Genomic DNA, 27728 nt, shown 5'->3' with positions numbered 1-27728 from the left:
GCTAAGTTGTAGCCATCTCTGGGACTCCAAGGCCCAGTAAAGGGCATGGCAGTGACCACCATTGTGGAGTGCTGGTGGGGCCTGCGGCTGCTGGCTCTGGGAAAGAGCCAAAGGCCATGGTACTGGACAGGCCATTCATGGGTATATGACTTGCTGGGAGGCTGGGAATAGGTGTGGAGAGGAGGCTACCAGGAGGTGCCAGCCTCCATACTGCCCAGGGTGCATGATGTAGGGGAGGAATAGGGTCGCTATGATTCCAACTACGAGGGGAGGAAGATGGGAAGCCCAGGCAGGAACTTTGAAGGAAAGTCAGTATCCTTAGACTCAAACTAGCTAGGAGCGCCGAGCCTCAGAGCTAAGTCTGAACACACAGGCTCAAGTTTAGCAAGGGGAGCTCAGGCCAGGTAAGAGAGGACAGACAGGTGTGTATTCAGACAGGCAGACGGCTCAGAATGGCAGCGATGAACAGCTCCCACAGCCAGGGATGGACACCAGACAGGTGGTAGAGGCTGCGGGTCTCCCACATACCAGCAGAGGGAGCACTACTTGAGCACTGGGTCTTCAGCCTTGCTACTCAGAGTGCTCCCTGGACCAGCCGCATCCTCGACCAGCTGGTGGCATGTTTGAAATGCAAACTCTCAAGCTCCACCCCAACCTCTGAATCAGTGCCTACATTTTTTAAAAGATCTTCAGATGGTCTGTATTAAAGTTTAATACAGAAGCACTGTTTATACCAATGGTTCTCAACGTGCAGTGCTTAGACCAGCAGCATCTGATGTATCACCTGGGAACGTGTTAGAGATGCAGATTCTCAGCACCCGCCCCCCCTCCCCACCAGACCCACTAAACTGCAAGCCCCTCATGTGGTTCTGATGCCCACTCAAGTCCCACAGCCCCTGGCTTAGGGCGGCAGGATCCTGTGGCAGCATGGCCTTGTGATTGCCACAAACGTGGACTGACTTGGTTCTGCTGCTCAGGCTCCTATAAAACAGGATCACAGAGTAGGGATCTTGCCCACTTTGTAGAGATTTTGTGAAGTTCAGTAACCTGTCCATGTAGAGCACTCAGGAGCGCCTCCAGCCCGTGGAGAGGGCTCAGTACCTGTTAGCTGTGATGCCATCCACAGTGTGCCATTCCTGCTCACGTGTGCTTTTCCGTCCTTTCTGCCCGAGACCTTTTTCTGGAAAACTGGAAGAGAAAGAAAAGTTTGCATCTTCTGGTACCTCGTGCGATGAGAAGCCCCTCTTCTCTGTGATTCTATTTTTAAAAACAGACATGTAATATTTTCACCAGCCAGTAACAAAAAGGGGGACTTATCTTCTTGGGGATTCTAAGAAGATCATTGTCACGCAGGTCTCTGCTAATGAGAACCGCCATCGGCCACCCTCGGGTCCATTATGTAAGATGGCCATGATCATCTCGGGCTTTGGCTTTGATACGGGCAGTCACTCCTCAGCCTCTCGTGAGAAACAGGACAGTGGTGTCAGGTCCTTATCTGATAACTGTGTCCTCAAACAATATGTACTTACGGATGTGCAGCAAACCAAAGCAGTAATAACAAACACCGTGAAAATACTTTTTAGCTAGGGCAGCACTTACCTTCTACACCCTCATTGAGTACCCAAGTCTTACCTTCAGTAGTCAAATTGGGCCCACTCCATCTAGATATATGCATGGAATGTGTGTTTTTTTATGCTTTGTCCCAGCCAAACATTCATGAAGTGTGGAAAATATTCCCATTTATAATATTGCAATGATTCTGTGACCCCCCTCAAAAACAATCAACAGCTAATATTTATCACTAATCATTTATCCAGTGATTAATAGAGACCAGGTGCAATGCTAAACACCTACTCTGAAGTATCCCATTTAAACCTCACACTAACCCTAAGAGGTAGCTTCTGTGTGATCCCCATTTTACAGAGGAGGAATCTGAGGCTCAATGGGGTTAATCCCCTACACACAAGTATCAGCTAAGAAGCTCAAGCCCAAGTCTGTTGGACACTACAGCTCATGCTCCTGCCACAGAACTTGGAGGAGGTCTCTAACCCAGCGCTGTGTAAAGACAATAAGAGGATTAACCAAGAATGACAGAGTAACTGAGGAACTTCCTTAACTGCAAGTATGTCATAACTTGTCTTAAGAGCTACAAGGTGGAATCTAATATGAATCTCCAGCTGTCCCCTACTGAGGACACCTGTAGCCTTATTGAGGCCAGCTGGATGGCCCCTCCACCCTAGCCAGGATCCTGCTGACCTAATGCTAAGCCCCACGCTGTCCATCTTCAGGCCAGTATGTGCTAAGACTCCCTGTCTCTCCCAGTGCTCTTTGAGTTTGAATTTGCTCAAAGTCACTTTAAGAACCACCTATATATAGCAGATGCATCCCACTGAGGCTTGTCACGTATAGTAGGCACTGCATGGGCCGCTACCACCTGACTCGCTCCTTATTTATTGCCAGAGATAGTAACCCCTTCGTATCTCCATCATCAAGGGATCTTCTGTCTTTCTCTAGTAGGAGGGACTGTGCTCATGTGCAAAGGTTCTCCACAATCTCTGAGCAGCAGAGGGAGGTTGGGCAAGAAGCCAAAATAAAAGTACCCCCCTTCACATCACATGGTCCAGCAACACAGCTGTCTTGGTATTTTCTGCATTATTCTATGAAATGCCACAGGTGCAGGTATCTCTATTTGTACACTTTATACCTGGCAATCAGGTAGGCTGCCCTTAAAATTGTAGCCTTTTCATGGTATTGTTGGGTTCTGTTTGGGATTACACACCCAGCCCCTATTTCCTACCCTGCAAAGGGGTCAGTATGATTCATCATCTGGTCTCACCTAGATTTTATTTTATTTTCTCTAACTTGCTGTTCTTTCCATCTTCATATTCTGAAACTCATCAGTCACTCCTTTTACTCGACCAGCTCATAAAGCCAGATCCACCCCCATCCTCCATGCTGACTCCTCTGCCCACCTCACAGCCTGCAGGTGTCTTGATCTAGACTGGTGCAGGTGTCTTGATCTAGACTGGCTGCTTTGGTGCCACGCATCCTCACTGAACGCTAACTGTGGACAAAAGATGTACTTGTAGGTTTTCAGTACTGGGAATTTTTACTTTATCAGTAGTCTTGAAGTCAGCTCCTTACCCACCTAGCAGTTGTGTGCTCAGAGAGAGGAGCACCACTAAGGATGACATCCCACCTCCTGCATGCCCTCAGGTACCCCATGGACCTCAGACAGTGCTTCTCATAGGAATCTCCTGGGATCTTGGTCACACGCAGGTTCTGATTCAGTCCGTCTGAGCTGGGCCTGGGCTTCTGCTTTTCTCACAAGCCCCCAGGTGAGTGGACCACACTCTGAGCACACTGCCCGGTGAGGGTGAGCCTTGAGCCAGCCAGACACCATCCTGGGTGCTCCACATACATAAACCGTATTTCATCCAGCCTCTGCTCTGTGAGGTACAGCTGTCTTCATTTTTTATTTGAAGGTCATTTTTCTGAATGTTTCCTCAGTTTTGGTGACTATAGATTAGAACAGTCTGCATGTTGGCAAGAAGCCACCACCATGGATGTCATAATTCCCTTGGATACAGCGAGGTGGCTGTTCTATGCAAGACACGTCCCAGGGGACGCTGTTGCCAATTAAATGGGGTTCGCCCCTACGGTAGAGACACCAACCCAGGAACCGGGATAGCTTGGAGTCTGAAGGTGAGAACACTCCAGGCATCCTGAAGGAGGAGTGGCTTCCCATGCTGCCTTCTCCTTGGCTGACTGACTCTGCAGGAAGTGATCCCTCAGCCTTGTTCAAGAAAGCACGTGTTTATGGAAAGCTGCCTGGCGTTGTGCTAAGTGGTGTGGAAGTCCACTGATAAAGGCAACAGGGCTAGCCAGGGCATCAGGCAGGTATTTCCATTAATCCTAAACCCACTCTTGGGCTATTGCAGATTGCCTAAAAACTTTGCTTCTTCTCTGTCTGTGCCTAAAAATTCGCAGATAGGAAGAATTTGAGGTGGTCCATTTTGTTCCTTAGAATTGATTTGATGTATTTGGTAGTAATGAAGAGAGGCTGAGACGAGTTAATAGGGAAATGCCCATCTTTTAAAAAATTAGCTCCTGAAGATTTAAAACATTAATCCTCCATTCCTGTGAAAAATTAAAGGCAGTAAAGCCTTGGACAGAAAATAAAGATGATCATAGGTCTGGGAAAACCTCAGAGAGCTATCTCCCAAATCCTGTGGAGAACACAGAATACCCAAGGCCAGGTGATGCATGCATTTGACAACCTGAAGGAAGGAATGAATATATTTATGCCGATTACTGCCAAATGCATTAAAATATATTATCTAGTAGCTGGTTGATCTTCATACCCACCTAGGAGTGGGGGCCACCCAAACTCTGGAACAGAAGATTGAAGTTAGCAACTTGCTATAGAATAGGGTCACTTCAAGCTGTGGAGCTTCTTAAATGATAGGGTCCTGGGAGTTCATTTTCTAGAAATCTCTGTAGGTCAAGTTCTCCACAGTGAATAGCAGCCCAGAACTTCAGCTTATGCTTTGTTTAAACATTTTCCAGGACATTATCAACAGTTCCTTCTAAAAGGGATGTTCAACATGGAGAGGACATTACTTGTACAATTTATGTAACAAGTACTAATTTAAGATAAAATTAAAGGGTCAGCTTTTCAATGCCATTTTGCAAGGAGAAGAAAAAATTAAAAGCAGTGAATACTCCCTGCAACCACACAAAGCCATTACCTGTCCCATCTAAAGCTGGGCCTTCAGGACGGTCCCTGTGGAGTGTGTTAGATGAGTGTTTGCCCTGGAGATGCCTTTAAAACTCCACAAGCCCAAGTTAACCTGGAGGAAAGGAAGAACTGACTCTGTGCAAAAACCATTTCCCCATCAAGCCATTTCCTCCTGTAGTTAGTTCTCATGTAGACAGCATTGTTTTGCTTTTCAAAACATAGGATTATAACCACCCTCTTAATTCCATTTCCTCATTTGCCTCCATAAATCATCCTTGTGTTTTTCTCCTCTCAGACCAAGAAGCTTACCTGTATGCATTGCACATTATATTCACCTTCGGGATCAGTCATTATCCATTTGTTAAAATGCTCATCCTTTGCCTTAAAGAACACATAAAAATGGCACGAGGTATTTCTTACTGTGAAAGAGTCTGACTAATTGGGATTTCTCTATCTTTTTTCCTTATATCTCTTTGTTTCCCCTTCTTCCAAAATGTAAGGCAGAATAGCAGTCCAGTTATTACTGGAAAGAACACTACCGAGATTCCCATGGATCGAATCCTGGCTGTCCCTTTCTAGCTGTGTCAGCTTGGACAAGTGACTTCACCCCTCTGAAACTCTGTTTCCTCTTCTATAAAATCAGAACAGAAATGCCTGCTTTGCCCAGTTTTGAAATTTGCTGGGAAGAGTAAACAAGGTAGTATTGTGTGTTAAAGAACTTTATAATGAAAACACATACAAATGCCAAGCATTGATATCACTCTTAATGTCTCATGTCATGGAGATGAGCTGACTGTGTACATTTTTCCTACAGATGAAGCTTATCTCTTTAGGGGACCATGGGGGGGTGGATCATAACAAAAAATGATATACTCTTCCCTGTCTTCTTCAAGGGGAGACTCTTCTTGATGACCTGGGTCACCATTGAAATATCCATAGAATTCTAGAAGGCTAGGACAGGAAGGGGGCTTAGCACTCAAAGTGCCCGTAGTAATCAGTCTGTGAGGACTGCTGTAGCAAAACACCACAGACTGGGGGGCTTAAGCCACAGAAATTTCTTTCCCCATAGTTCTGGAGGCTGGACGTCCAGAGCAGGGTGCCCCAGGGTTGCTTTCTGCTAAGGCCCCTCTCCTTGGCTTGCAGGTGGATGTCTTGTCCCTGTGTCCTCACCTGCCCTCTGAACATGTGCATCTCTGCTGTCTCTTCCTCTTCTTAGAAGGACAGCAGTCCCTCTGAAAAATCCTTATTTTCACTTAATCACCTCTTCAAGGTCCCTATCTCCAAAAGCAGTCACATCCTGAGGTGTACTGGGGGTTAGGATTTCAACATATGATTTGGGGGATTAGGGACACAATTCAGCCCAGAACAGTGCTGTACCCAACCTCCTCATTTTATAGATGAGAATGTTGAAACCCAGAGAGTTTGAGCAAGATGCTCAAACTCCCACAGCAGGTGTCCACAGAGGCTGGAGCTGAGCCCCATCTGGAGGCCAGTGCTCCTCCCCCCTCCCCCCCTGCCTCCCCTTGAAGGCTGCTCGCTGCCCGTGTCCCCTCTCCTTCCCAGGCGCCACGCTGCTTTCCCCCTGGACTTGTGCTTCTCCCCTGTGCCCCCGGCCCCCACCATCCTCACCTTCTGGTGTGTGGGAACTCTGCTCTTCAGGGTCCAGGGCGCAGGAAGACTTGTTCACCATCAGTCCTGGGTGGAAGTGTCCGTGGTGAGGAGTGGGCTTTAGTGCAATGCTTTGGCACATCATGACATGTGTTTGGGAATCTTGAGGTCTCATACATCATCATCCAGTTTGAGGGCTGTGTTCCCAAAGTTTGACCTACAGGTAAGTAAAATGTTCGGGCACTTTCAAACACACCTTGGGAAGACACCTTTCTGTATCTGTCACATAGCTGTCAAACCTCCTAACATCTGGAAAATGCTCTTTCTCTTAACATGGCCAGATCTTGCGGATTCTTCCAGAAACCATGTCCACCCCCGCAGGGAGAAAAGCACATCTGTCAAACTGCCCCTATTCCCTGGGAGAGATTTAATAACTAGAGTCTATCCCGAGGTGTCAGGCTTTGAACACCTCAACACTTCTATAAAATAAACCACAGCATATGAACCACTCTCATACAACGCCTTATCGTTCATCACTAAAGTGGCTTGTCAAAATTCAGGGTCCTGAGTTTTGTGTTTTGCAACAAAATCCAGGAAAGCCCTTCCTGAGTACAGTGGACCAGAGGAGAATCCCCCCAAAGCATTTGTGAACCGCTGACCTTCAGATGTGCATGAATTCATCTATGAATCCAGGGAGGGTTTGTTTGGTGCCTAATGCCTGGTGTTTCTCCCCAGGGGGGCTCCTCCTCCTATGTTCCCATCTCCTGAAATGGCACCACCAGCCCCCGCTGCTCAGACCAGTTGCCCGATTCATGCTTCCTGACTTCCCTCATCTCCCTCCTGCAATCCATGAGCACATCAAGGTGGCTTTGCCTCCCAAATACAGCGCACATCCATCCATTCCTTAGCCTGCTGTAGCCTCAGTCCCCGTCACCATGAACACCGCCTAGACTCCACACGCATCCTCCTCATTGCTGTTCTTGTCCCCACCCTTGCTTCCTGCACTCTGTTCTCCACGCAACCGCCAGAGGGATCTTGTAAAAGCTTACTTACCCCTTGTTATCCCCTCTTTGAGACTGTCTGGGCTTCCCACTGTACCAGAGTAGACCTCCAACTCCTCCCCAGAGACCACAGGCTCTGCATGACCTGACCCTGCCTATCTCTTGAACTTAAATCTCCCTCCACTCTCCCTGTCACGGACACTCAAGCCCCGTGGCAGTCTTTCTGTTCCTTATGTACTCTGAAACATTCCGGGCTCAGGACCTTTGCACTGCAGTTCCTCCACATGAGACTCTCTCCCTCCAGCTCTCGGCGCTCTGCCTCTTTCTCGTCATTCACAGCTAACTAGATGCTGTCTTCCCAGAGGGACCTCCCTCGTCCATCCCAGCTCAGCCTAACCTGCCCTTTCCTGGTCCTTTGCTAGCGCCGTCCTTCTTTTACTTCTCTGCAGTTATTGAAAGCTTTAGCTTAATCTAAAATGTTGCTATTTTAAAGTTTTGCTGATTTTATTTATTTGCCCCCATGACTGTGTCTTGTTCACACTGCGCATAGGATGGGGTTGTGGCAGACGGCCGGTGCACGGTAAGTTTAGTTACTGTCTCTTGACTGTCGGCCTGCCTACGGATAGGACCCTGTCCCACTCGTAAGGACACAGACAGGTAAAGAGATGCAATTCAGAACAGTGAGCGCCTGCTCTGTTGGGCCTAGTCCACTTGCACGGTGGCCTCGGCCCAGGCAGTTGCCCTTTCTCAGCCCCCACCTGCTCCCTGCAAACAGAGATCATCAGGCTCTTACTGGACACCTAATAGGGTTACAGTGGGTAATAGAACCCACCTAGGTGGTGCCGGACGTGTCGGGTGCAGGCTGTGATTTCCACAGCACAAGTGCCCATTCTGTCCCCAGGCCCTGGAGACGCTGCCCGGACCTGCAAAGCTGACAGGAGACCCAGGACTCTCTCCCTGACTCCTGTCTCATTTCTACTCTGTCCCTGAACCTTTCGTGTTCCATTTCCAGCCCCTCCTTTTCTCTCTCCTTGACATTTTCATCAAAAGGAAGGTCTTACAGAGAAACTGAGGGTAGGGCTGTGAAGGACAGTGTGGCCAGGACCCAGGCAGCGTGTTTGCAGACCAATCCTGTTTGCCTCCCGCCTGTCACCGTGATCTGACCAGCGTAGACAAATGCATTCGCCACCAGAGGGCATGTTTTCAGGCAGTATGGCTCCCCCTAGTGGGCACTGGTTTGTTACAGAATCACTGCCATCCAAAAAACCCCAAAACCAAAAACCTCTCAGCATGAAGATGCTCATAAACTTTAACCCCATGTAATTCCACTCCTGGGGATTTATCCTAATGAAAAAAGCAAAGTAATATATGGGTGACACAGACCAAATTTCCAGCAATGAGGGCGTATCAATTGTAGTGCATCAACATGAGAATCTAAGGTAGCCATGAAAATGTTAAGCATCAGGACATGGAAAATTCCTAGTAGAATATTACGAATTCACGCATCTGCAACAACGATGAAGGGATGATGCAATTGAAAATTTCATCTTTTTTGTAGTGAGATTATGGGTAATTTTAAATTCTTTTACCTTGAAAGTTATGTCTGTTTAATTGCCCCCCACCTCCCAAAGAAACAACTTCATCATCTCTAACTGTGGTTAGTGTAGTGTAGTGATGATGGGGACTGCATTAGTTACGTGGGGCTGCACTTGCCGAGTCCTGCAGGCTGGGGGGCTTAAACAACAGAAACCCATCTTCTCATGGTCCTGGAGGCTGGTAGTGCAAGACCAAGGGGTTGGCAGAGTGCTCATTCTTCTGAGGCCTCTCTCCTCTTGGGTTTTACAGATGGGCACCTTCTCCCTGTCACATCATTTTCCTTCCATAGGCATCTGTGTCCTATAAAGACACCAGTCATATTAGATCAGAGTCAACCCTAATGCCCTCATTTTAACTTCACTGCCTCTGTGAAAATCCTGTCTCCAAACATGGTCACATCCTGAGGTACTGGACGTTAACACTTCAACATATGAATTCAGTGACTATTATAATACTTATATACTGATATAAGACATACTAGTATACTTACATACTTATTATGTACTTATTAATTATATTAGTAAGTAATACGCTTACTGTTAATACTTATACTATTATAATACTTATATACTGTATAAATACTTATTTATACAGAGTATCATTTCTTTATATTTATTTATTTTAAAGATTTTATTTGTTTATTTGTCAGAGAGAGAGAGCGCGTGCGAGCACAAGCAGGGGGAGTGGCAGGCTCCCCACTGAGCAGGGAGCCCGACGCGGGGCTCAATCCCAGGACCCTGGGATCATGACCTGAGCCAAAGGCAGGCGCTTAACTGACTGAGCCACCCAGGCGCCCCTCATTTCTTTATATTTAGATGATTTTATAATTGTTACAGCTAAAGCACTCCCTAGGATGCAAAAGGCAGTATAATATTATTCCTTCCGCTTTTGTCATGAGCTGTAGAGCAGGCAGTGTATTTACCCATCTTTGCTACCTCTTTGGCAAAACAATAAAAAGTCATAATTATTCAAAAGACATTTGGGGCGATTGTTTAAAGAAACTTGATCTTACTCACTGAGTTCTCCTCTCAGTTGATTTATGAGCTGTGGTCAACACAGTACGTTTTGTTTTTTGGGTTTTTTTAAAGATTTTATTTATTTATTTGAGAGAGAGAGAATGAGAGACAGAGAGCACGAGAGGGAAGAGGGTCAGAGGGAGAAGCAGACCCCCTGCCGAGCAGGGAGCCCGATGCGGGACTCGATCCTGGGACTCCAGGATCATGACCTGAGCCGAAGGCAGTCGCTTAACCAACTGAGCCACCCAGGCGCCCAACACAGTACGTTTTTACAATTGGTGCCACAGCAGTGTCATCTGCCGGTGTCCCTAGGATCACTACATCTTCATGTGTCACACTCATGAGCTGATAGATTGGTATCATGGTGTTATGTATGTCTGAGGGTGTGCTAAATTCAGCTTTAATAATATTATATAGTATTATAGTGGATATATACACATACACACCACTGTATATGTTCTTACATACATCCCCCTATATGTTCAGTTATTTAAAACAGCACAATAGATTCTAATCCTGCTTTTGCTTTTCAAACTCATGCTTGTGAATTACAAGTGTCATATTTTCTTAGCCAATCAAAATCCTGCTATTCTTGAAATTATTGTCTCAGCTTCCTAGGTTCTAAGGATTTATTATTATGGTGTTTGCCTCTGCACTATGAAGTACCAAATGCTTTCACATGAATAGAAATAAAGAAAGAATGAATGAAAGTAAGACTCTAGATGTTGCATAAGGCTACTAAATGAGCCTGCGTTAATCTCTGTCTGCAAAATGCCCGAACAGATATATTTTTGAAGATTTGCCAGAAGAAAGAGGATATTTATTTCCTTTAGGGACTCCATTATTGGAGCTGTCCTTCTTGGGGCCCCAGCTGCTCTTCCTACCCAATATCTCCTGCAGGCACGGGGCTTACAACATGGCGGCATGGAAAGAATAGAAGTCTCACCTCGCTTGTACCTAATAGCACTGGGAATTTGGGGATTGGAGCTCCATGTGAAAAAAATGATTACTTTGCCACTTTATAGACAGCAAAACCGAGGCCTTCACAGCTCATGATTTAGTGCAGTTCAGGGACAGCTCTGGGATGAAAACCAATCATCTCTGAGCCCCCGGATAGATTGCCAGGCCCATGAATCATCCTGCCGCTAATATAAATAAAATAGCAAGTAAGATAGAAGAGTCTTGTTAATTCTGACCATGGGATACCATTACCTTTTCAAACCCTGTCTTCTTAATTATGATAGTAATTTTTTAAAAAGATTTTATTTATTTATTTGTCAGAGAGAGAGAGAGAGAGCACAAGCAGGGGGAGCGGCAGGGAGAGGGAGAGGGAGAAGCAGGCTCCCTCCACCTGGGAGCCTGATGCGGGGCTCGATCCCAGGACCCTGGGATCACGACCTGAGCCGAAAGCAGACACTTGACCAACTGTGGTCAAATCCTGCTTTTGCTTTTCAAACTCATGCTTGTGAATTACAAGTGTTATATTTTCGCCACCCAGGCATCCCAATTACGATAGTAATTTTTAAATGTTTTTTTTTTAACTTTTAAAACATGTAAACAAATAATAAGTGTTTTTTAAATTAAATGCTTATTGTTGCAGGTGTTCATTGGGCAGTGAGTCCTGTAATTAAACACACAACCTCCCGAGGGAAGAGAAGTGGAAATACAGATACATTTTCATTACAAACAGAATTACACCATCACACTGTTTCTGCATCTTGCCTTTGTTTGTTTAACAATATGTTACAGATATCATTCCATGATGGCACAAAAAGATTTACCTTATTTTTTACTGGTTACCTATGCCGCTTTGTATCATTCTTTATATTTATTTATTTTAAAGATTTTCTTTATAGGATTTGTCCTATATGTATATTGGATTTATCATTTCTATAACTAGCCCACACTACTTCCCTAAAGCAGATCCCGCTGTAGTAATCATCCGAGATCCACTTTGTGCATTTGCAAAATCGTTGGCTTCAAAGGCATACATCATGTCATTTCTTTCTCCAGTGTAACTGATTTGCTTTCATTTGTTTCTTTACCTTTTTATCTGTTTCATTCCAGCTACACAATCTGTGGAGTCAACTTCCTGCCTTGATTTTCTGGAATTAACGACACTGATAGGACTATATAATAAATAAAATTTTCCCGTACAAAATAACACTTATCAAAACCAAAATACATGATTAGCATGTTTTATTATTTTCAGTTGAGTTTTATATGCTCCATCTATCTCTAGTTAAGAGGCAGTAAGAATGGTTAAGTTCTGTCCTATTCTGCATGTATCGGTATCGGTGTATGTGTGTGCGTGTGTATACATGTGTCATGTAGTGCTGGGGTTTGCATTTCTGTTTCATTTTGCCAGCATATATCCTCATCCTTGTTATACAGTTTTCAGATCAGAATATGACCTTTCCTCCTATAAAAACATCTACATTTATCCTCTGAGGTATTTTCCCTGTCATGTTATTTTTAAAAATTTTTCCCGTTTTTGTAAAAACTTTATTGAGATAGAATTCACATACCTTACAGTTCACCATTTAAAGTGTACAATTCAGTGGTTTTTAGTGTATCCAGAGTTGTGTAATTGTCACCACAATCTGTTTAGGACATTTTCATCACCGCCCCAAAAAGCCCGTGCTCTTTCCCTGTCACCCCCAAATGCTCCTGTCCCTCGCATGTAAATGTTGAAAGATATTTTTGCCCTCCAAAGCGGCTTATCCATCATATTCCCACGAATGGTCCATTGGATGCTACTTTCCTCGGACCCTCCCAGCTATCAGAATATTTCATCTTTATCAGCTTTATAGATGGAAATTGTTTCTTACTTTGGTTTGCGTGTACTTCATCAGGAATGGTGCTGACTGTCATGATCTTTTGGCAATTTGTGTCACCTGTCTGTGTGCTGCTTTGTAGACCTACTTTAAATAAAAGCGAACATATTGTCGCTGCTTTGTCCCCGTCCACTGGTGCATGCTACATGGGACAAAGACCACTTTGAAGTCAATTCACCCGAATTACAGACACAAGAGTATCCTCGGAAGAGGCCCCGAGCACCCAGAAACCCTCCCTGGGGCTCACTACCTGTGTATCCCTGGATCACCTAGTGGCATCCATCTTCCTTTTGTAGGATGACTCCCGTCCGTCCCCCAGTGTGGGTACAATTACTGCTCCTCTGTTTCCCTCCATTTTTTCAAAAATATTTATTTATTTATTTTAGAGAGAGAGCACACACAAGCTAGGGGAAGGGCCGAGAGAGAGAAACTCAAGCAGACTCCATGCTGAGCACAGAGCCTGAGGTGGGGGCTCAGTCTCAGGACCCTGAGATTATGACCAGGGCCGAAATTGAGAGCCGGACGCTGAACCAACTGAGCCACCCAGGCGCCCCCTATTTGCCACAATTTGACTTTGTCTCAATCCGTCAACCACTATTTTTTAAATGGACATTCCATGGTTTTTGTTCTTGCTATTAAAAATCTAGTCACCCCAGGGGGTGTCTGGGTGGCTCAGTCAGTTAAGCGACTTCCTTAGGCTCAGGTCATGATCTCAGGGTCCTGGGATCAAGCCCCACATCGGGCTCTCAGCTGAGCGGGGAGTCTGCTTCTCTCTCTCCCTCTGCTCCCCCTGCCCCACATACACACTCATGCTCTCTTGCTCTCTCTCTTTCTGAAATAAATAAAATCTTTTAAAAAATGAAAAAATAAAATAAAATCCAGTCACCCCAGATTAATCCTGTCTTTATATATACCTTTTACCTGGTCTGTGGGTCCTGATAGTTTTTTTCACCAGCTAAATTCCCTGGTGAAACCCCTACCAACTTTCCCTGGCTGGAGGGTCTTTGGGAAAAGCCAGAGCTAGGCTAATAAAGCCAGTGAGCCAGAACTTCCGGGAGCAAGCATTTTCCCACTGCTGCTTCCAGACCTGAGCCCCTTTGGCCGATAGTTACTGTCAGGTCCTTTTTATAGGGACCGTAGCCTGCAGTGATCAGACGTAAGGGAGAACCCTCAACCTTTTTCCACCATGACCTGACCACCAGGCACCAGAAAGCCTCGGACTGAGTCTGTTATTCATGATAGTACTTGTTAGCACCCCCAGCAATCTGCCCCTTAGGTAAACCTCGCCCAGAAGATTCACTCGCAGCGGAGGTGACAACAATATTCAGGGGCATTCCTAGCATATGTGACGCTCTAGATGGACCATCTATCTGTACTACCGCTTCCTCCAAACCGTGTATCATTTCCCGTATAACCTTGCAATAATCAGTAATAAGCATTATCTTCCTGACTCACTACATACACAATTTAAAAAGAAATCTCATTTTTATTGATTAATATTCAAATGAGAGCGCAGTGCCGCTTCTGTGATATTTTCTGCCAAACATGCGTGACCCGAATCTAGTAATGAGGAATTATCAGACAAACCAAATTGAGAGACATTCTACAAAATAATAGCCTTTTGACTTTAAAAGCACCAAGGTCCCAAAAGTCAAGAAGAGACCAAGGACTGTCCCAGACTGAAGGAGAGTGAGGAGACCATACAGCTAAATGCAACTTGTGACTCAGAACTGGATCCTTTTTCTAGAAAGGATATTATGGGACAATTGGTGAAATTTAAATGGGTCTGAGCATTGGATGGCACCATTGGATCAGTGTTGATGTCCTGATCTTAATGATTATATTGTGGTTATGTAGGAGAATGTCCTTGTTTGCAGGGAATATACACTAAGGAATTCAGGGTTGGTGGGACAACAGGTCAGCATCTTATTCTCAAATGGTTCAGGGGACAAATGTCATTTGTACAATAATTTGTACTATACTTCCAAGTTTTCTCTGTGATTTTTATGAAATACAAAAATTATTTTTAAAAACCTCAACAGTAATTGTAGCAATCATTTAGAACTTAGGCCAACAAAAGACTTTTTTGAGGAGGATTATTTTTCACTAACATTTTTCAGAATTGCTGGTACAAGAGAACATTAAAAGGCAGAGGGCTTTCAAAGTCAGTTTGGTTATTGCTATTAAATTCTCTAAGATAGTACGTCCTCTTATTGCTCGCACCTGGAGAGGACAGTGCCCACCATCCCACCCTGGGTTCACCCTGATTACATTGGCAGATCCTGCAAACAACTTCTCCAGACTGTGCGTTGGAATACTCCACCCGATGCTAGGACCTGGGACACTGGGCCAGGTGAAGCACGAGAACAGGAAGACCACTGGGGTCTGTCTGAGGCTGCTGGGCTGGCCAGATGCTTACACACTGTTCACATAGGACAATGTGCCTGTGTGGTGTCCAGCCAATCCACCACTCATTTTACCAGGGGAAAAAAATGTTTTTAAACATCCCATTGCTGATTAAAAGAACTTTTTTAGAGTCAAATGTGACAAAGAAGCCCTTGAATTAGCTGCCTCTTTAGGGTGGGACTTCTGATTAAGTTGTTTCACTTGCTATCTCACTTACCTTGGGTGTGTATTCCTGATCATCCCCCCCACCCCGCCCCGCCCCGCAAGGGGTAGATCCCACTTACCCAGCACTTATACCTACTCACTCAATGATAAAGCAGGTGACCATGTTTCCCCACCTTGTAGCGCAGAGCAGAGGGCACTTGCGGAATGTGCGTGGTGTGTGCGTGCGCCTTTCTGCGTGCGTGTGCTGGGTATAAGCAACTCCATTTGACCTAAGCGTAGTAGATTGTCAAGCTGTTTTTCCTCCTTCTTGAAAGCAGTTTGCAGTGGAGGCAGCGATCTTTAAAATGGAAGCAGTCACTCCCATCTGCAGCCCAAGGGAGGCACAAACGCTAAGCAGAGTAGTGGCGGGGGCAGCAGGCTGGGCCACAGTCCCCATCCCCAGCCCGCGGCACAGGAAACGCACCAGGGCTGTGCGGGGTGGCATGGGGGTATTGAGCGGTTAGCCCTTCTGGGGGAGAAGCCTGGTTGTTGGTGAAGCTCTATCACCCCTGCACTTTCTCTGAGATAGCCCCACCTGGCTTTTCAGCCCCAAGGGAACAGCCTTCAGTATCTACGTGTCCTCCCTCCCTACCCCACCCCCCATCCTGTCTCCAGCTTCCAGGTGCGCTCAGGTCCCAAACCTTAATGGACATGAGTCACCATGGACCTTGTGAAAAGCACATCCTGAGTTCTGCCCCAGGGGCTCTAACCCACTCAAGGTGTGCCTAGGAGCGTGCATTTTTAACCAACCCCCAGTATTTTGATGGCTGTGGTCCATGGACACTCAGAGAAACCCTGCTCTAGTACAGGAACACGGGGCTTGCGGGCAGAAAGCCCAAATCTGCCTTTGCAGCTCTTTTCTCCGCACACCGGAGGACCTCCGGCAAGTCACCCGAGCTCCCTGGGGCTCACGTTCTCGATCCCAACACCCAGGGTCGGTTGTAAGGACCAAACGCGGTAGAAGGCAAAAAGCTTTGCAAACTGTGAAGCTCTACAGAAGCAAGAGTAGGAGAATCTTGCCCTGGTTATTACATTAACCTTGGTGATCTGCCGGTGGGTATTAAAGACGCTCGGGCTCGAAGCTTTTGGTGCCTCTTAAGCAATTTTTCAAAAGGTGTTATTCTCCCCCTCCCCACCAGCCTTCAACACAGCCAAGTGTGAGAAACTGCAAAAGGAGAAGGAGGACCTGGAGAGGCGGTTTGAGGAGGAGGTGCGGAGGCTGGGCTGGCAGCAGCGGGCGGAGCTGCAGGACCTGGAGGAGAGGCTGCAGCGGCAGTTTGAGGCCGAGATGGTGCGCCTGCAGGAGGAGCACCACGCCCAGCTGCTGCGGATCCGGTGTCAGCACCGGGAGCAGGTCAGTCCGCCCTCGGCGCTCTGTCTCTGCTGTTGGGATACACAGGTGGAAGGTGGAGGGCTGCCAGCGCCGCTGCTTTAGCAAGAAGTGCTGCTCCGTAGGTGAGCTGCTGTCAAGTTCACTCTCCGACCTCATTTCTTCCTGCTGCTCCCTCTCCCCCCACCCCCCACAGCCACCCTGGCCTCCCTCCCGTGCCTTTCTTCCCAAGCACGCTCCCACCCTGGGGCTTTTGCATTTGCTGTGCCCTCTGCCTGGAATGCTCTCCCTCTAGACATTCCATGGCTCCCTCTTTCCGTCTCATCCAGACGTTTCTCCAAAATCACTTTCTCAGCGAGGCCTTTCTTTATCTAAACTTACAGCCCCTCCCCCACCACCTACACACTCTTCCTGTCCTGTCCCTACTCTAGTCGCTTATCACTGTTGAATGAACTATAAATTTTACTCGGGTCCCCTGTTTCTCATCTGTATATTCCTCGGAGGGCGGTGGTAATCACAAGCAGACACACCTAGCACTTGTGATGCACTGGGGATTGCTCTTAACTCTCTACCTGTACCAATCATCCATCCTCGCAGCAGCCCTGCGACATGGGTTCCGTCATCGCCCCCATCTCACGGGTGAGAAGACCGAGACCCAGGGGTTGAATCATCTGCCAGAACTCACAGGGTGGGGCCGGGAAAAGCCGGGGAGGAACCCAGTCTGGCTCCAGGGTCCATGCAGTCCAGTGCGAAGTTTGAATTGTCGGCCGGGTCTACCCATTCTAGATGTCTGGTGCCTGACTGCCGAGCCTTCCCTCGGCACACATCTGCTGAATGAAGGAACAAATTCTCTAGTTAACCTCAGCCTGACAGTCTTCGTAGAGAGGGCAGTGCTCCCTGGAGCCACTGAGGAGGATTCCCGGGGTCATGCCGCCCCCCCAAGCCTGCTCCCCTCCGGGACTGCGGCTTGTGCAGCGAGACAGAGGGTCAGCTGCGCTTCCGTGAGAGCTAGCTCGGCTCCTGTCTCTGCTCTTCCTTCCAGGCCCCCAGGGCTCTGATGCCCCAATGCCCGCCTTCTAACAGGTGTGTTATTTCACATCCCTAAAGTAAACTTGCATTTGTGCAGAGTGCTCTTTAAATCTCAGGCGCGCGCTGAATGGCCCTTCATTAGCATGAGTATTCGGGCTGCTCTTCTCGGACAGCTTCCAGATAAATAACCTGGACGGCAGTCCTGGAGGCTTGGGAATGCAGGAGGCACAAGAGTCATTTCAGAGTAATAATAAGTACTATTGTTGTCGTTTAAAATCTCCCATTGGACAGCCCTGTATTCGGCTTCTCGGGTTAGCATGCTCCTTTTCTAGAGGCCTGTGGAAACCAGACACGCCTGCCTGCTTGAGGTGCTTTAGACCCCGAGACCAGGAAACAGAATAGCTGGCAGCTAGAGTTACCTGCTGCTGCTAAGATTAGAAACTGAGCCCCAGCATCTTGCCTCCTAAGCTTGCAGAGCAGAGCTCCCATGAGTAGACATTTGCACCTGTCGCTCTCCACAGCCTTCCCGATTTCCTGGCCCCTCGATACATCTCAAGTGTGTGCAGAGACCCACTTGTTCTGTGCCTCTGTATCCCTGGGCTGTTCACTCCCAGTTTTACACAGATCATGTTTCCCCCTACATTCACTAGAAGATTTCTGATCTGAAGTTCCGGGTTGGTTGAGAAGATGCCAAGAGGCAGGGAGGTGGTCACCAGTAGGAGAAGGTGCTTTGAGGGAGCCCTCCGAGCAAAAGCTCCTGTCGGGGTGCAGTGTCTGGGAACCAGAGAGCTGAAGCCACAGCTGAGCGGGGCCCGTCCACTGCTGCAACACCACTGGAGGCCTGACGGGGCTTCGCCGGGGCCGGCACACACGCTGGGAGATGGGCTCTCGCCTGGCCTCTGAGCTGGGCCACAGCAGCCCGGAAGAGATTTTATACTGGGAGGGATTGGAAAGAAAGAAGGCCCCCAACCTTTCCCCTTGAGAAGGAGTCACATAAGCCACCCATGTATATTTAAGAAGTGCTCTGTCTTAGGAAGGCTCTGAGTTCTTTTCTTCTCAGTCCTTCATAATAGCTAGGATTCATTTATTCATTCATCCGTGCAAAGAATATTTGGCGAATGCCACCGCACGCAAGGCATTATGGCAGGCGACTGGGAGCGATACCAAGATATAGAACGTGTGGACTTGCTTGTGTCATAGCCCCAGGTTAGAGATCGGGGAAAGTTCTGAGACAAGTACCCAAGAAACTGTAATACTGGGTGAGGAGTACAGAGGCCATGTTTAGGAATTCAGATTACTTCTAGCTATAAGGAAAGGGGAAAGCTTTATGATGGAAGTAGCTTCTGAAGAGTTTATATGTGGGTAAGCCTTACCTATGGAAACCCATTGGTTTGGGGGCGGGGGTGGAGGATCGTGATTTAAATCTATGAATTGTTCTGCTGCTATCCTGACCCTCCCCTTCTCCAGCAGAGAGCATGCAGGCAGTGGGGAGGAAGATGAAATGTACCTCAGTCCAGCATCCCAGTTTGCAGACAGAATAAATGCCTGTTGGTCAAGTGCATGACTGCCATGGAGATTTGGATGGTCTGTGGTGTGAGTTACCCACGCAAGAATCTCCACACTCGTTGGGTCTCCCTTATCAGGGACAATTGCATTTGGCAATGCTAACTCCACAGGTAGGAGCATCTCTGTGCTCCTGGAGCCTTAAAAATCAAGTTAACCAGTCTGGCTTCTCCTCATGCCCCAGCGCCCCACGGCTGGCAATGGGGAGGCCGCATCAGTTTCGACATGCAGGATTTTCGGGGGCTTTAACTCAACTTGGGAACTCACTGCTAGGGCAGGCTGACCTCTGAGTTCACTGCAGGATCTCCCATAGGACAAATCCAGCCATTCGCTCCCCTGGAGGGGCAAAGACTGTCTCTCTCTGCCTACACCTGGGCATCACTTAGGGGAACCTCTGACAAAACACCGCTCCTCGTCTTCACCCCACATGAATTGAATCAGAATTGCTGAGGGGGGACCAGCATTGGTGGTCCGTAAAAGCCCCAGGGCCCAGCACTGCAGTCTCTGGTTAGGGTCACGAGCAGGGGGCATGGTCTTGCCTCTTGGCTTTCCTCAGTGACCTCCAAGGTATGGTAGGACTTTGATTTTAAAAGTATGACTAAAAGGTGTTTCATTAAAATCAGCTCCCATTCTATAGCTTGCTACACATTAATAGAAGCCAGATTGCCAGAACTTCCCTTTCTCGAAGCACATAGAACAGATTTCCACTGTAAACACCCATGCTTTTCCCTGTTAGCCCTAAACGGTGTTGCTTCTCTGTCCAGCTTGCAGCCCTCCCTTCTGGGCTGCCTGGGGCTGGTCCCCATGGATACTTAGCCACAGAGCCTGGTATCCAGTGACCAGATTTGTGATCTTTGACCCCATTGCTCCCAGACCCTTTGGCAGTTTGTCTTACTCCCTGACCTGGCCCTGAAGTCACCCTCTTCCGGGGGCCACTGGTTCCTAGATGCATTATGGATTCCGCTCAATAAAGTCTGAGCAGAGCCTTTGTTGAGGAGCGGCCGTGCTGGTCCTTTGGAGTTTCCACCAGCCTTGTCTCACATCCAGGACATACTTTCTCCCCTTTCCTGGAGAACTCATCCTTTTAGACTAGCTGGCAGGCTCAGCATCCCCACGGGTAATCGGAGGCCACTTTGTCCATCATCTTGCATCAGGTCTCTTTGGTCATGCGTGCTACACTCTCCCTAATCAAACAGAATGAGGTCCCCGGGGGCCCAGGGTCTTGCAGCACCAGAGCCCCCGCACGCTGGGGGGAGGCGGCCCAGGGAAGATAGGGCCTTCCATGCACAGCTGCCCACGCGCTGGGCTGGAGAAGGGGCAGAGGCGCGACCCGGACGCGAGGAAGTCGCACTGGGCGCTGTGGCACGGCTGGCATCCTGCTCGAGTCAGCGCCCAGGATGCTGTACCAGGGACAGAAGGCAAGGAGGGTCTCGTCGTTACCTGGAAAGGAACATCGAGAGAGCCCTGGGGAGAGTAAACATGGGCCGGCTCCCTCTGTCTGATCACATATGAATACAGAGTCTGGGGTGGCGGTAAATGGGAGTTTAATCTGGTTTGGGTTTAATGAGTGAAACCGAGACGACACGAAGCGCAGAGGCTTCTTCATTCTAAAGGTCCGTTTCTCGAAGTGAATTGCCAAAGCCTCAGACAACTGTATTTTGCAAATGGCTGAGTGAGGCAGGCCCCACAGCTGTATTCTCGCCCCCCTGAGGGTGGTTTTTCCAAGCCTTTGTCTGCTGTAATTCAGCCCGATAGAGTTTACTGCCTTTTGTCTCTGGGTGACCTGTGCACAAAATGACCTTGCGTTTCCCTTCGTTCACCTTGTCTGAATCTCCTCTTCAGAAGGTTTCCAGTCTCCTTAGGCTGAGAGCCCTTACTGGCTGCTTCGGAGTGCGAGCCCGTGCTCCAGAAATAAGCCAGGAACCATGGCAGATGTTGTGGGGATTAATACCATGACAACAGAGAGGATGCCAAGAGTGGACAGCCCTTTCCTCGTATTCTTTAAAAACCAAAAAGATGTATAGAAATTACTGAAATTACTAAATTACCAAAGAGTTAGGATTATTGTGCCCAAATTTTGGCTCATTGACTCTCTCTGGTTTCCTTCGAAATGTACTGGGCCCTCCACTCTTTGCATATGGCCTTTCAGAGTTAGGGACGTGGTATTACAATTCATAAAAGCACCTCTGAGAGGCCATAACAGAGAGATCATGCCCTTACGTCACCCTTAATGTATTGGGGGCGTTATGTTATCACCGGTAAGTCAAAGACCTGCCTTCCAACAAACCAGAAGGGCGTATGTTTAGCTGCAAACATAGTGTAGCATTGACCAATCAGGGCCTATCCAGCTCCAGAGACGTGCGGGACTTTTCTCGAACCTAGCCCTTCCGTTCATCTGTCTTTCCTGAAACTACCCATGGCAATTTGTATAAAAGCCCAATAAGTTAGAATCATACCAAAGACTGATGAAAGATTTTTCTTTATTCTGAACTGGGTAATGTAACTCCAGATAATGTGTGGGTATTTGTTTCTACAGTGTGCTATGGGCTTAACTGACATCAGTAATAAAGCAGAAAGAAAAGATATTTCCATTTTTTTAAGTCAGTGATTTATTTTTCCAAGAGACTAAAAGACTCTGGACAAAGATGCCATAAAAACCTCATATAAACAGGATTTGGACAATTAGATACTGTGGTAATCAGCCTTTCTGCTGAGTGCACTCATAGCTCTGAGCCTTAAGTAAAATATTGTTTAATCAAGAATGACCAGTAAATAAAAGTGAACCATTGCATACCATGTCCGTTTGCATTTTATCATGCAGCTTTCCTAACACGGTGGAGTTCATTGTTGGTTTTGCCAGAGATATTTCTTTTTTAATGGATGAAGTTCTCATTTTCCATAGGAGAGAGGAGTCAGACAAATTATCCCACGCAATCACACTATCCAGAATGGGAATCCATCCCATTTTAAAATAAAAAATACTCGGATGCATCCACTTCGTAAGTGGGCTTCCTTTCTTGTGGAGAGCCCTTCCTCCCTTCAAATCAAAGGTCAGCCTGTGAATTATCCCCAGAAAAAGGAGGGTCTCTAAGAGATGGCTGAATATTACCTGCTAGAAGCAGTGTGTTCTTACCCCTGGTCCATCAAAGAGCTTCAGGCCCCGGGGCCCATTTCCTGGTTCAGTGTTTCTCAAATGCCAGGTTTTGATACACTAGTAGGTCATGAAATAAATGTAGCGGTTTGCAACTGGCATTTTGAAAAACAAAGTAAGATAGAAATTTTAAAACCAGGTTATTTCAAGGAGGAAGGGAAAGGGTTGTCTTATGGAACTTCGGTTTTGTGTGTGAGTGGGCCCATGCTCAACGCAAGGTACGGTGGTATTTTTTAACAATGGTTCACTGACAAAGAATTTGGAAAAACACTGTTCTGGTTTGCTACCATGCGGAGAGGTGGTGTTTTGAAATTACTCCTAAAAGTCATCCATTCAAGGTTAAAGCAGCAGCCACAACAAGAACAAGAACAGTAAACATATTGGGGGGTGGGGCAGTCTGCAGAGATCAGGAAGGGTGGAAATAAAAATCCTGGACCAGCCACACTACCTGTGATTACATTCTGGAAATGTGCCTTCAGCCAGAGAAACGGGAGTAGCTCCACGTTGCCGGGGACGGGGGGAGTCCAAATTGCATCCTGGAGGTCAAGGTTATGGTGAAGCAGACACGCTGAGCGCACAGATCTGCCAGCCTGTCCTGGAGCTGGGGAGAACATCTTGAGGCATTGGTTGTGGTCTTGCTGGGGCAGGCAACAACGGTGAGTTTGAGAGAGTTTGACCAGTGGAGTTAGACAGGCCTAAGCCGACTACCAGCTCTGCCATTTACGAGTCCTTGGCAAAACATTTCAAACCCTTCTAAGCCTCGGTCTCCTTATCTGTAAAATGGGCATAAAAAGACCTACTTCGTGATGTTGCTGTGAGAGTTAAGTGCAGGAACCAATAGCAGGTGGCTTAAGAAAGGTTAGTTCCCTCGGTTTGTCTTGCGTACTGATGCTCCCACCTGCCATGGGGCAACAGAGAGCCGATCATCCAGTAGAGGGCCCTCTTCTTTTCCTTGTCCACCATTGTCTCAGTGATTGGGCAGGAGAAGGAATGGGAGTGGGAAGGGACGGGCCGGAAACCAGGCCCTGGGCAGTGAGGAGGTGGCTCAGGCAGCTGTCCCCCACCAGGAGCTGTCAGCCGCCTGCAGGCAGCTGGGCTGAGGTGGTGACTTCCCTGTGACCTCCCCCTGACTCAGGGGCTGCCACAACATCGCCAGATCCTGGCTCCCCTGCCTTGGCGCAAGGCCGAGACGGCTGTCCTCTCAGCAGAATGGCTTGTCCTTGACGTTTTGGCCACAGACATCTCCACTGGTTGAATTCCACCTGTGTTCTCCGAGCAGCGAGGACACTCCTGCCACCCACTCCCCCATCTCTGTGTGTAACCATAGCTGTGGCCTCCTTCAGGTAGAAGATCTCACGGCCAGCCATGAGGCTGCTCTCCTAGAGATGGAAAATAACCACACGGTAGCCATCGCGATCCTGCAGGATGACCATCACCACAAAGTCCAAGGTAGCTACCAGCCCTGACGTGTGCAGCCGTTCGGCCATTCGGGGTGGGCCGTGCGAGCCAAACCAGTATATACTGCTGCCTTTCCTCTCTTGCTCCTCTTTCCGTTTTCCCCTCCTCTCTGTCCTGGTGTGTCTTTCGTGTTGCTTCCTATGGAAAGAAGAGAGAAAAGATCCAGGATCCATCCAGGTAACTACATTTTTCCTCAGAAACATTTACCCTCAAACTTGCCTGGATATGAGAACCTTGGGGAGCTGTGCCGGGGGACGGACACCAGCCCAGGTCCCACCCGGCGATCCCATGTAGCTGCTGTGGGGTGCCTTCTGCACATCATAATTGTTCAGGGTTCCTGAGGTCATTCTGAGGGGTCTCAAAGCTGGAGAACCACTCTTCCAAAGTAGGCCTGGAAGTCCTGGGCTTTACCTTGTCTTGTTGCCTTTTAAAACAAAATGGCGACCCCAAGGTAGGTGCACTTTCCTCACATTTATGGCACGTTCAGGGCCACAGCAGTGTCCAGCTGGATCTGGGTCTCCACATCTCATACCTGCCCCACATTCCCCGTGGGCTATGCAGAGCTCCAAATCTTTTTTACATTTTTTTGTAACTTTGAATTATCTTTCAATACATAGAGGTTTTTTTTGTGAGTCATAACAACACTAACAACATTTACCAAGCACTACTAAGATTTTTACTTTGTGAAAGAAGCTTTTTTACACTTTTGACATGCATTTCCGTTAGTATATATCATTTATTTTTCAATTTCTCTCCCTACCTCACTTTTTTTCCCTAGTTAACTGGTTGTTTAAGCATATTAAAAGCAATAGAATTTAATAAATAGATTAACGAATTTTAAGAATTTGGAAGTTAACATCAGAGGTTTTTTTTAAGATGCATTTATTTATTTTAGAGAGAGACCATGAGTGGGAGGGACAGAGGGAGAGGGAGAGAGAATCTCAAGCAGACTCCGTGCTGCGCACAGAGCCCGACATAGGGTTTTATCTCACAACTCTGAGATCACGACCTGAGCCAAAATCAAGAGTTAGTTGCTTTAACCGACTGAGCCACCCAGGCGCCCCAACATCAGATTTCTTAAAAATTATTTTAAAAATGTTCTTTGTAAACAACGAAATCTGCTGTGCAACAACCAATACTCATGTTTTGCTTCCCTCAAGCACCAGCCCCACCACCTCTGGGACTTATTAGTACATGAAGAAGTCCAAGCTGGAGTCAAGGAAGAGTACTTCCCTGAGAACTACTTAAATGTATTATCTGTGTCCTGAGAGCATGTCTCCCACTTAGAGTACCAATTACCACCCTTGGCTGCACATTAGAACCACCTGGGGATTTTTTTTTTTTAACACTTAGGTATAGATCCCACTGCAGAGATTCTAATTTAATTGCTTTGGAGTGCAGCCTAGGCATCAGGATTTTTTAAAGCTCTCCAGGTGATTCCAACATGCAGCAAAATTTGAGAACCACTGTCTTAGAGTACAGTATTAAGCATGGGACAGAGTGTCATGACCTTAAAATAATGAAATTCATATGGGTATATAGATACTAGCGATGGTTTATACCATCTCCAGAATAGGTATTAACTTTTATCTTGGGTTTTTGGGATCATCTGCAAGTGTTCTAAAGTCCCTCACTGCACTGTAGGAAAATGGTCTCTGGAAAGGGAATATGAATGGAAATAGTGCAATGAGCCATGGTGTTGCCTTTTGCTTTTGCATTTTCATAAAAATAGGCCAGGTAGATTTTTCTGATGAATGAATCTCACTTAGATACCTACATCCAAGGCATTTGAATTATATATAAATGTCATGGCAATGTAGGTGTATTTAATGTTAGGTAAAAAATTTATTACTATGGTCAGGGCGATGCTTTCAATGACTATTAAAACTAATCATATAGACAGAGCCAGGTAGACCAGAAGCCTACATAGCTTTATATCAGTGAAATCAGCACAAACTTCTTTTTTCCCCAAATGTTAATTTCATCTATAAACAACTGGATTTCTTAGAGACTTTCACTGTCATTACTTGAAAGATTTGGGTCAGTGGAAACCACAAAGTCTTTCCTAATTGCAGCTCATGCCAGCCAGAATGATAATTGCTGGCCTCCAGTGGTCTCCTGTTCTAAGCATGCGATCCTGGCTGATTAATGGGACCTTTCCTCCCTGCAGTTATAACATGAAAACGAATTGCTTGTGTAGCCAGAATGAGATGTGCTTCACCCAGCTAATAAGACTCTTTCCATCTGGAGGAAAATAGAATCCATTCACTAATAACTCTTACATGACATCTCTTTCTGCCCAACTTGCAAATTATTACTGGAATGACACTTTTCACAGAATAGAATTGTTCCAGACTCTCTAAGAGGAACCAGTCCAATTAGTCCTTCCTTCTGTCCGAGTGTCTTAATATCGTCTCTTTGATCAAGCAAATCTTGAGACCTGTGGTTTCCAAAGTGTGGCCCAGAGGCCACCGAGGTGTCCTTGCAGACACAGCCCTGGCCCCCTCACACATCCATTCCCCAGCAAGCCCAGGCTGACAGGATGGCCGCAAACAGCAACACTCTCCTTGGAAGGCCACCTTCTTCAGCCTCAGACTGCTGCTTCGTGGCGGAAAGGAGAGTGCTTTAACATTGATGACCCAGCTGTTCGACCATGAGGAAAACTTGGAGAATCAATGAGTATTGTGGAGAATCCAGCTAGGCCAGAGTGTGGTCCAGCAGGTTGTAGGAACGAGTGTGTGTGTGTGTTTGCATGTGCGTGTGTGCATGTGCTCCCAAGCATGACTGTGGGTTTGTTTTTTTTTTAATTTACTTTTTTAGGGAGAGGGAGTGGGGAAGGAGCAGAGGTTGAGAGAATTTTAAGCAGGCTCCACACTCAGCACAAAGCCCAACATGAGGCTTGATCCCACGACCCTGAGATCATGACCTGAGCTGAAATCAAGAGTCAGACGCTTAACCGACTGAGCCACCCAGGCACCCCTACACGATTGTGTTGTGTCTGTTTCCCTCCCTCATTTCTTTTCTCTTTCCCTCTTTTTCCTTCTTTGTCCTATTCCCTTCCTCTTTCTTTGGCTGTCTTCTAAATAGCACTACGTATAATTTCGAAGGATGGAGAAGTCTCTTGAGGCTTCGGTCTGCTATCTACCGGTGTCCCTTATTCACCTACATCCTAAGTCTGGCAGAGTCTTGTTTGATCCTTTTCAAAAGACTAACTTGACTATTTGATCTCTTCTCTCCAGAACTGATGTCTACCCATGAGCTTGAAAAGAAAGAATTGGAAGAAAATTTTGAAAAGCTGCGGCTGTCATTACAGGTTAATATTCATTCTCTTAACTCCGATATCAAAATAATGGCAGCATCGTTATGGCTGTTTGCAGATGTTTATCCAGCACCTACTGTGTACTGGTTCCTGTACTAAGCACTGGAATATAGAGGTAAATGGGACATGCTCCCTGCCCTTTGGGAAGTTACTGTCCGCTCAGACAGCTGTGACCTAAACAGTGACAGACAACACACAAGGTAACACGTACTTACACCAGTGAATAATACCATTAGTGAGCACACAGGAGTTCCGAGGCACTGCTCCCCACTTGCCATGGTTAGAGGGGTACCTGAGCTGTGTCTGAAGGAAAGGGAGGACTTGGGGAGAACATTCTAGGCAGGGGGAATAAAGGGGTCCTAACGGACAGATGTCATAGGACATGTTGTGGGAATTATAAAAGGGACTTTAATCACCTGGAGGGGAGTGAGATGAAAAGAACCTTCTTTGCCTTCCACTGCCAACCTGT

General features: G+C 47.0%; 1 protein-coding gene across 2 annotated transcripts in view; it reads left to right on the top strand.

Moving 5' to 3' along the window:
- MTUS2 (microtubule associated scaffold protein 2) overlaps nt 1-27728 on the top strand; it is a 383491-nt gene that overhangs the window by 340379 nt on the left and 15384 nt on the right. For both annotated transcript variants that reach the window (XM_045869255.2, XM_045869258.2), the window contains 3 exons: nt 16549-16763; nt 23826-23931; nt 27180-27253. In XM_045869255.2, coding sequence (XP_045725211.1) covers nt 16549-16763; nt 23826-23931; nt 27180-27253 — 395 coding nt within the window. The remainder of the gene's footprint in view (nt 1-16548; nt 16764-23825; nt 23932-27179; nt 27254-27728) is intronic.

The sequence above is a fragment of the Mirounga angustirostris genome, unplaced genomic scaffold, assembly GCF_029215605.1.
Source record: "Mirounga angustirostris isolate CCGP_5_RB_7025 unplaced genomic scaffold, mMirAng1.0.hap1 SCAF_3, whole genome shotgun sequence".
In the NCBI taxonomy this organism is placed as follows: domain Eukaryota; kingdom Metazoa; phylum Chordata; class Mammalia; order Carnivora; family Phocidae; genus Mirounga; species Mirounga angustirostris.
Note: the sequence above shows the minus strand (reverse complement) of the source record. Positions and strands in the feature narration are given on the sequence as shown.